At 39.7% G+C, this 10,103-nt stretch overlaps 1 protein-coding gene across 1 annotated transcript in view; it reads right to left on the reverse strand.

The window, feature by feature from the left end:
• Nucleotides 1–7,857, reverse strand: part of LOC108258072 (leucine-rich repeat-containing protein 52) — a 30,257-nt gene extending 22,400 nt beyond the window's left edge. Inside the window, exons 1-2 of the mRNA XM_017456359.3 lie at nucleotides 7,721–7,857; nucleotides 689–2,242 (exon numbers count right to left, since the gene is read on the reverse strand). Coding sequence (XP_017311848.1) covers nucleotides 689–1,337 — 649 coding nt within the window. The 5' untranslated portion in view covers nucleotides 1,338–2,242; nucleotides 7,721–7,857. The remainder of the gene's footprint in view (nucleotides 1–688; nucleotides 2,243–7,720) is intronic.
• Between the last annotated feature and the right edge of the window lie 2,246 nt (nucleotides 7,858–10,103).

Genomic DNA, 10,103 nt, shown 5'->3' on the forward strand with positions numbered 1-10,103 from the left:
TATAAGTACTGAACAGGTTGACATTTAACAAGCTGATTCCACTGAACATTTTTTTGTTTACCAGCTGCTTGATTTATGCTTGATATATTAGTGATTATTATACAGTATATTTGCCCTATCCTGCATCATTTAGTGTAATGTGCAGTTTGGGACAGATCCTAAGTGTAATATTTACAAAACATAGCATGCTGGTCTGGACATCGCTCTAGTAATGTAGGGTAATAGGCTACTGTTTTTTTTTTTGTTTTTTGTTTTTTACTATTAGTGCTTAATAAGTGTCCTGCTGAAACCAAATAATGACTATCATAGAATTTGTAATGGTTTTAATGGTTATAATGGGAATAGTATTGGTTTTAATGGAAACTGTAATGGTGCCTGTGGGTCTCTATATACTGGAAATTTATTGTCTTCTGTTGCTGGCATGTTATGTCTATTGGATTCCATTAAGGACCGATAATGGTAGTGGTTTAATGGTTAACAGCTGGTTTGTAATGGTATTGTAATTTGTAAAGCAGTACTATATAGTGCAAAACACAGAACGCTTGTTTGAGCGCATGTACACTGTAAAACAAATGTGAATTTAGTATTAGAAAAGTACTTTTGTAGTATTTTTACTAATAGTAGTTAGAAGAGTGGAGTGAAGTGAGGCAGAAGTGTATGCGTCTATCAGACTGCGCGCATCGCTCACCCTGAAACTTGAAGCCCTCGATGTGCACCCACAGGCAGAGGTCCTCAGTGTCGCAGTCGCAGCGCCATGGGTTTCCGCTGAGGCCGAGAGCGCGCAAAGCGGGAAGCGCCACCAGCGTGCTCACGTTGAGCGTCGTCAAGTTGTTGCGGCTCACGTCGAGCACCTGCAGCGCACTGTTTTCAGCGAATGCGTCCGCGTGGATCTCGGACAGGCCCGGGTTGTCCGTGAGGCGCAACATGACGAGGCTGGCGAGCGCGCCGAACGTGCGGTCCTCGATGCGCGCCAGCGCGTTGAACGACAGGTCCAAGTAGGCGAGCTTGCGCAGGTTGCCGAACGTCGACTCTGAGATCTCGGTCAGAGAGTTGTTGCTGCAGTCCAAGTACACCAGGTCGGACAGGTAGTTGAGTTGCAGCGGCGGGAGCTCGCCGATGCGGTTGTCGCTCAGGATGAGCTGGCGTGTAGCAAGCGGCAGGTCCACAGGGAAGACGCTCAGCCTCTGCCCGGCGCACTGCACCACCAGCTGCTCGTCGCACACGCAACGATCCGGGCAGCCGGCGCTCAGAGCCGGTGAGGGCGCCGCGCCCGCCGCCACCATCAGCAGGAAGGCGAGCCGCAGGCACTGAACGCTGGCCTCGGCCAACACACGCATGATAGCGCCGGCCGCCTCATCAAGCGCGTGTGCCCGAGCGCACGCGCATCCTTCATGGAGCCCGCCGGCACGAACGAGGGCACTTTGGGGATTTCACAAGATCAGGCGGGTTACTTTGTGTATTTCGCTACCAGTCCGAGTTCACACGAGCACCTTGTGTGCAGCATCAGCTGCTTAAATGTTGTGGTGTCGCGCGCGCACGCACAAGTCCGCCCTTAATTCCTGAAGTGACCGTGATCCCGAGTAATGTAGTCCGATTTGCTCAGTCGGATTCACTTGAAAGTCAGATGGCGTCCGCCCTCGCTGCGATGCAATGAGAGGTTTCCCCGAATTGTCTTCTGCGTCCTCGGCGATGTCTTCTGTTTCAGGGTCGGATATCCTCAGAGCAGCTCGTGTAGACCGCCACAGGTCAATTGCTCTGAAGTTGCGACTTGCCTCTTGTCTCTCTGTATCTGTGTGTGTGTGTTTGTGTACTATCCGTGTGTGTGTGTACTACCCATGCACTGTCAGTGTCAATGTCATGTCCCTTTTATCCGAGTGTATAAAGACCGAACTGGCGCTCTTTGGACACAGCGGACACCGATAGTCCTCCAGACTATACAACCAGGTCGTTCCCGATTATGACGCATTCAGGTGTTTGTGGCACGCGCTTCCTCATTCCAGACAAAAGTCCGTGACACGAGCGCCCCAGAAAGACCAGATCCAGTGCCAAATTCGAGTTTTTATTCACTTTTACCCTTCAAAAATTAAAAACAGAGTCCGTCTGTTGAGGAGCAGGAACCCATAGGCGGCTTTACCGTTCATCTACGCTGCATCGGCTGCTCTCGGTTATTTCATTCAGCAGCACGTGTGTCTGTCTGTCATCGCGCTACAGAGTGTGTGTCCCGTCATCTCAGTCACTGACGCTGCAAGAGAGAACAGAATAGAGAAAGGGAGACAGAAAACGGGAGAAAGGCAGAGAGAGAGAGAGAGAGAGAGAGAGAGAGAGAGAGAGAGAGAGAGGCTATTATCTCTTTAGCAATCTAATGTATGATTCTAATTCATGCCTCCCCTCCTTCAAACCTCCACACAAAAGCGTTGTATCACTGGTTGGTGCCATTACATAACACAAAATAGTGCAATCATAATCATATTCATACGTAGTCATAATTAGCCTATGACAAGTCGCCAAGTCACAGCAAAGTTGCATGGGAAATCCACAGAGAGACTCTAAGTGGCAGGTGATACTTAGCTCCTCTGTCATGGAAAAAATTATATTCAGGACCAGAGCAAAGTCCTATAATAACCATACCCTCATGCAGCTTTTTTTTCGTTGAAAGTCGAGTATAATTTTCAACCAAAAAGGATGTGGTGGTCTTCGAAATGTACAGTGGTGTCCAAAATTCTGAGACTACACAGAAGATTTTGGGGTTTTGTTTTTCCATTTAAAATTGGAAATAAACAGAAGGTTTTTAGAGTTTTTAAATATTGAAAACAAAGAAAGTAAATATCCAATACATTTAATGTAATTCTAGGTCGCTGTTAGTGGTATTGATCATGTTAACTACTTTGTACAAAAGGTCAGATTTTCCTCATGCCTAATGTCTTCTACTGTAGCACGTGCTCAGACGATACTGAGGATTTGATCTAAAATGGATCATCGGGTTTTGTACAAACTTGTGAAGTCTATGCCAGCTCAAGTACACGCTGTCACCAAAGCTAAAAGGGACATATTAAATATTAAGAAATTCATGTAAATATTTCAAAGATTCTACTTTTCACTGAAGTTGTTGTCAGTAGTATAATTCGTAATGAAAACTGTTGTATTAAATTAGAAAGCCACGCAAAATAGAAGCATCTTCACTAGTGCTCTCAGACTTTTGGACCTCATTGTAACTATGTGTGCAAGATGTATGAGATTCATCAAGTAATCAACAATACAAACCCTCAGTGTAACTCAAAATCCATGCTGAGATGTTCAGTTGGTTCAAAATATTCAACAAAACGTATATTCTAGCAATCAATGAAAACCATTTCCAATTTGTCCTTAAGGTTCATTTAAAACGTCAAATATGACAAGTAGATATTGCACAATTAATAGACTTCTAAAGCCAGAAAAGCATAAATTAATGCCACCATTAAATTAATTAATGCCTGCAATTAAAAAGTGCTTGGGGTCAGTGGTTTTAAACAGTCTGTACAGTGGTATTAGCCAGCATTCGTAGCAGCCATGGCAGCAGGTGGGTGGAATTCTCTGATCAATGTCAGTATACACTGTACGATTGAGCTCATTAGTGTAACTTTCATCCTTGGGTAGGTGCCAGGGGCTCAGCTTGCAGATGGAAGGGTGTCAGGTGAGGTGAGGAGAGAATCTTCATTATTATTTAATACAGGGGTCACCTGTCAGAGGACTTGTTGCACTGCCTGGAACAGGGAGTCCATCCACAGAACGAGACAAGGGGGTGGTTTCTGAGTGGAAAGACTTACACGATCTACCTCAATTTACTCATAGGCAAAGCTTACAAATTACACAATATAAATGATTGGAGAGCTGAATCGTAATATATTCCTACTCTGCCAGAGAATAAGGTAATAAATTATCGTATTGCCAGTCTTTTACAACACAGTGTGGAGTCAGAGCAGTCTGAGAGCAACCTGGATTTATGTCTAACATTACAAATAGAAAGCTAGTGCCTACTCAGAAGTGTTTTCGTGAGGACTCTGCAGCATTACTGAGATCAATGGTCCACAATTCTGCATAAGCAGCTCACAAATAATTTGTGAACATGACAGCAAATTCTTCCCCTTGTGCTTTAAAGCGCATCCTCCATCACTCAGACACATCAGACTGGCTCAGGAATGGAGCTTACAGTTTACAGCCTACTCCTTCACTGCTGTGCTCTGGTTGGGGTTTTATGATTTCAAGATTTTCTGTCAATTTTGTAATCTTGCAAACCAGAACTCTGGCTTTATAGATACCGATAAACATGCCTACTTTCACTGCAAACATCCAACTACCCATCCATTATTTTCCATACCACTTATCCTACACAGGGTTGTCAAGCTACAGCACATATCTTTGGACTGGGGAAGAAAACCAGTGTACCCAGATTAAACCCCTGAAGCATGGGGTGAAAACGCAGGCTCTGTGCACACAGGGCAGGGGCAGAATTCAAACCCGCAACCCCGGAGGTTCTAGGCAAACGTGCTAACCACTAAGCCACCATGCCCCCCTACAGCCAACCACAATTTCAAGCAAAACAAACAAACAAACAAAAACAAACAAACAAACAGTGGACTTCTTTCAGTCCAGTGGATATGTCTTACTATGAAAATCTCATCAAGATGTTCACATTCTTTATTTTTACACCCCGCCCCCCCTTCCCAACACATTTTAGAAGAATAAGAAAGTCATCAAAACTCTGGAATAACACAAATTGAACTATGGGAATTTTGTGATAACAAAAAATCTGAAATAAATCAAAATAATTTAATATTTTAGCATTTTCAAAGTAGACCCCCTTTTTCCTAGAATTTCCAGAAATGTATTCTTGTTATTTTCTCAACCAATTTCTTGAGGAATTCCCCTGAGATGCTTTTTAAACAGTATTAAAGGAGTTCCCACCTATGCTGGACATTTATTGGCTGCTTTTCTGAATATTTCACCAGTCATCCAGTTAAAAAATGTTTGTTTGTTTTTTTAAATAAAATGTTAGATTTCTAATGATAGAAATGAATATGTTGGCACAATCATATTTTTGTCTACAACACCAATTTCAAACATTTAATCATAGACCTTCAGATCAAAAGCTTTTTAAGATCATGAGTAACATTTCAGTCAAGTGTCCCCAAACTTTTGACTGGTAGTGTACATGCAGAGGAATAAACAGAGAGCTATGTAGATTACAGCCGTCAAGATTCAGAAGCTTGTGGCCAGATAAGTGAACCAAAGATTGTAGTGTCTCCTTGAGTCTGTGACTCAGAGTATAATTTTTGTACTAAGGTCAGTGTAGCATTTGTTCTTGGATAGTTGATGGTTTTTCAATTCCTAAAGGGGTTTTACTCGGAACCCACACTGACAGAGAAACACTCTATTCCCCAAGATGAATTGAAGAAACCTTATGGGTTATAGCTTTAATAACTGTTGCAGAACTACAGAGCTGCAAGATACTGTCCTGCTGGAAATAGTCATAAGTCACACCGTCCTCATTCTGTCTGAAATAATGTTCCAGCCATAAGTTTCAACTTGAATATACAATAGTGATTACATTTAACATATAAAATTTACACATTGCCCTCAAATGTTATGTACAGCTCATTTTCACTGTGTTACAACAATAGAGTACTGAGTGCAACATCAACAAAAAAAAAACCCCTAATGATTCCTGTTTAACAGTGTTTTCTTTGTGCGTCCATTTTTGACAGACACTGCTAGTTAGTTTCTTTTTTTTTTTTAAAGAAACGTGCAATATCATCAGGATACACATCAAGCATTGTTCAAACACCTTCATAGGATTATGATATTTTGAGACCCCTTAGGTTTTAGTCCCTACTTTTTATAAACTGGTTACACTGTTAAGTCCAATAATCAGCCAACACTTATTCATTCCTAATGAGATGACAATGGAATAGTGTAAAGAGGGTCATGTTGACAGCGCTCTCTCTCTCTTTCTTTCTCTCTCTCTTTCTCTCTTTCTCTCTCTTTCTTTTTCTCCTCAAAACAAAACTTTTTGGGAGAAAAGAAAAAAACATTTAATTTGCCAACACTTATTCATTCCTAATGAGATGACAATGGAATAGTGTAAAGAGGTTCATGTTGACAGCGCTCTCTCTCTCTCTCTTTCTTTCTTTCTCTCTCTCTTTCTCTCTCTTTCTTTCTTTCTCTCTCTCTTTCTTTTTCTCCTCAAAACAAAACTTTTTTTGGGAGAAAAGAAAAAAAACATTTAATTTGTTCACTGCCCTGGTCTGATTATAACAAGCTTCAAGCTCTAAAACATGTTAAGAGATTTATTCTCACACTGCAAATCTACCAAGACAACATAATAAACACATGATTAACAGTTATCCAAGTAATTCAAACAGGTTTTGCCTTTCAATCATTCATGTACAGTAACCACTTTATCCTCGTCAAGGTTACGGTGCATCCTGAACCTATCCCAGGAGTGCAAGGCAGGTTTGCACACTGCATGGGGCAATGGTCCATCATAATAATTCACACATAGGGGCAATTCAGAGGAGCTTTTCTATCTACTAGTGGATAATTAGAAAAAAAAAAAAACATGGGGAAAGCATATGAAACTCTGCACAGTAATCATACAGTAATCAAAGCTCAGGATTGAACCCTAGACCCTTTCCATGGTTTGTAATTTAATGGCACAATGGAAATAATAATGCATAAAAATATTTCTGAATTACTAAAAGTCTAAATAAAGTCTATAAGGGCAAAAAGAAAAAATTGGCTTTTTTGAAGGGTTATATGAATTGGGGGGGGGGGGGGGGGGGTCTTTTCAAATTCATCTAAATGTAAGTACAGGGCCATTAATATTTGTTTTTATCCAGACAGCATGCAGAAAGGACAAATGCTGAGGCGGAAGAGAAATATGTACCTATGGAAGAAAAAAAAAACATTACAAAAATTTTTTTAGATGAGTTGCTTAGGATGGTTGCCCGAGGTAGACATTGTCAAATTGCTACCTTAACAGAATCCGGAGTGCACTATATACTGTAGGTTATTAAATGATCAGGCCTGTCTATCTGTTGGCATCAGTGTCCCTTTTAACACTTGAAAAGCCATTTGAAGTTAAAGATTTTCCAGCTTTTGATCATGACAATGTCATAACATCATTATAAGTTGCCTTTAGTTGGATTATTTAAAAAAATACTCCTGATAAAACGATCCTCACATAAAACTTAATAAAAGCTTCAAATAAACTCAACACAACAACTCGAAACCCATCCAACTTGCTTTGATATTTGGGATGCATTCTAGCTTTGGAAATAAATAGCTTTAAGTTTATATACACGTTCCTTCGACCTTCACATTAATAAATGGGGATTTATAATTTATTGATGTGTCATTACCTACAAAACAAAAAAAATCCCATCAAATTCTCTGATGAATAATGCTGTCAAGCATTAATCCTTTCAATATACATTTAGCAGGATCCCTAGTTTGAGCCTGAGCTCGGTTTATTGTCTGTTTAGAGTTTTGCAGATTCTCCCTGTCTTTGCATGGGTTTCCTCAAGGTTCTAGGATTTCCTCCCACTGTCCAAAACACTTAGGTGGATGAATTGACTATGCTAAATTGTTCCTAGGTGTGAATGTGTGTGTGCATGATGCCCTGAGATGGACTGGCATCCCATGTGGTGTGAGTGAACGAGTGAGTGGATGAGAGGTTCCTTACCTTTAAGTCTCTCAGCTTAGACAGTGAACCACAAGCTTCTGCATCCCATAACAACACAAACTTTAAAACAAAACAAAACAAAAAAACAATTACAGCTCTACCTCACTCCCTTGTCCTCAGTAGCTACGACTACAAGTGCTATTTTTGAGCTGTTAGAACGTATTTAATCACACAGAGACAAAACTATATGAGTATACAGTGTTTTAAAATTTTTTTTTACGTAGAGTGCGCACTAATGGTTTTAATGGTTATAATAGGATTTGTATTGGTTTTAATGGAAACTGTAATGGTCCCTGTGGGTCTCCACTGGTAATCTGTTGTCTTCTATTTGTGGCATGTTATGTCTAGTTGATACCATTAAGGACCAATAATGCTAATGGTTTAATGGTTAACAGCTGGTTTGTAAAGGCATTTGTAGTGGAAACTTATTATTATATATTATATATTATGATTATAGCTTTTTTTTTTTTTTTTTTTTTTTTTTTTTTAATGAATCAGGGGGAAATGTTTTGACTGATAGCCCCTGGAATCCCATCATTCAATAATCATTTAATAATACATAAATACACAGTAACAAGAAAAATGTACACAGAAATCAGTCACGTGAGAAATACAAAGACAAACATAAAGACACATAAAATTGAATTAGACTAATATATAATATCTTATGTGTTTGAAATTTTTATTCCGACAAATCTGTTTTCCCCCTTTCTTCTTAAGCCCGAGAACTGCAGAAACACACAGCACCGCCAGCTGAAACCCGGAAGTAAATGTTGCCACCGAACGGGCTTCCCGTGATGCTTTGTGTGCACTAAACGCAAATAATTCGTTTTCTTTTACGTATTTTTTGTTTTTGTGTAAACGCAATTTGCCAGCATAGACTGGGGTAATATTTACATATTGTCATATTTTACTGTTTGTAAGTGTAAACCGTCATAATGACGCATTTACCATCGGGTGGAAATATATTGCTTGTGAGGTTGTGCTCCTCCCACAGAGCTTCCCGGTATTGAATTTCCCAGGATAAAGCGGGAAGATGAATGAATGAATAATTTTTGGAAGCCCCACTGCGTGGTGGGGCTGAGCATATAGTCTAAAAGCAATGTACGGACACGGTTGTGAAAAATTATTTCTAAATAAATTTCTATATTTATCTTCAAATATAGAGATAATACGAATTGTTACAGAAACCGAAAATCTTAATTATCTGAAGAGGTATAAGGTTTGAAAAAAACATTTTCTATTATCTATTAATGTTTATTTTAATTTCTGTCAGTGAAATGTAAGTATATATGCTATCTTTAACTCTTCAGAATTTGGAGTAGTGAAAAGTGAATTGCAGTTAAGAGAAATTTACATCATCTTCTATACCGCTTATCCTACTGGGTCGAGGGGAGCCTGGAGCCTATCCCAGGGAGCATGGGGCACAAAATGGGGTACACCCTGGACGGGGTGCCAATCCATTACAGGGCACAATCACTTACACACTCACACACCCATTCATACACTACGGACACCTTTTATTTATTACATTACATTATATTATATTATGCTTTCTTTCTTTATTTGATTATCTGCAAATGCACGGAAACTTGAATAAAGAGGAAAAACAAGGCTGATCTTCACTGAGTCTCCTGTGCTCCAAAACCAACTAACAAGAATTACATGATTAATCAAACATAGATAGATAGAGTAGCACGAGTCTGTCGCTCGGTAAATTGTGTAGTTTTATTAATTGACGTCTTTAGTCGTTTATTTGTTATTTTTATTTTATTTAGTGTCCCATACTATAGTGGATAAAATATCCAAATAAACAATAAACAAATAGTAAAACAAAATAAACAATGTCCGTTAAAGATTTTGAAACGCCCTCTTTAAAATGTTCTTGGGCACTCTTGGACATTTCGTACAGTAAGTTAATATATACCTTTTTTTTCTTTTTAGCACCTTTATAGGCTACAGTGAAAGATCCATAACCTATTTTTATTGCTCTAATAACGCAGAAACCCGCCCACTGCACGCGGAAACCCGGAAGTAAATGTTGCCGCTGAACGTTTTCCCATGATGCTTTGCGCGGTGTACATCTCATATCATTTGGGTTATTTCACGCTTTTATTTCGATTTTATAACATGACTTACCACTTAAGATTGCTGCAATAGATACTTTTTGTCATGTTATACGGTTTGTAACTATAAACCGTCATAATTGTTCACTTACCATCGAGTGGAAATATATTTCCTGTGAGGCTCTGCTCTTCCCTCCGTAAAGTTCGGCATTGAATTACGTAGGATAAGCGGTATAATGTATGGATGAACAATTTTTGGAAGCTCCGCCGCGAGGTGGGGCTGTTATTTATGTTCGAAAAGAGAGTGATTCTAATAT

This window comes from Ictalurus punctatus, chromosome 25 (genome assembly GCF_001660625.3).
Source record: "Ictalurus punctatus breed USDA103 chromosome 25, Coco_2.0, whole genome shotgun sequence".
Classification (NCBI taxonomy): Eukaryota; Metazoa; Chordata; class Actinopteri; order Siluriformes; family Ictaluridae; genus Ictalurus; species Ictalurus punctatus.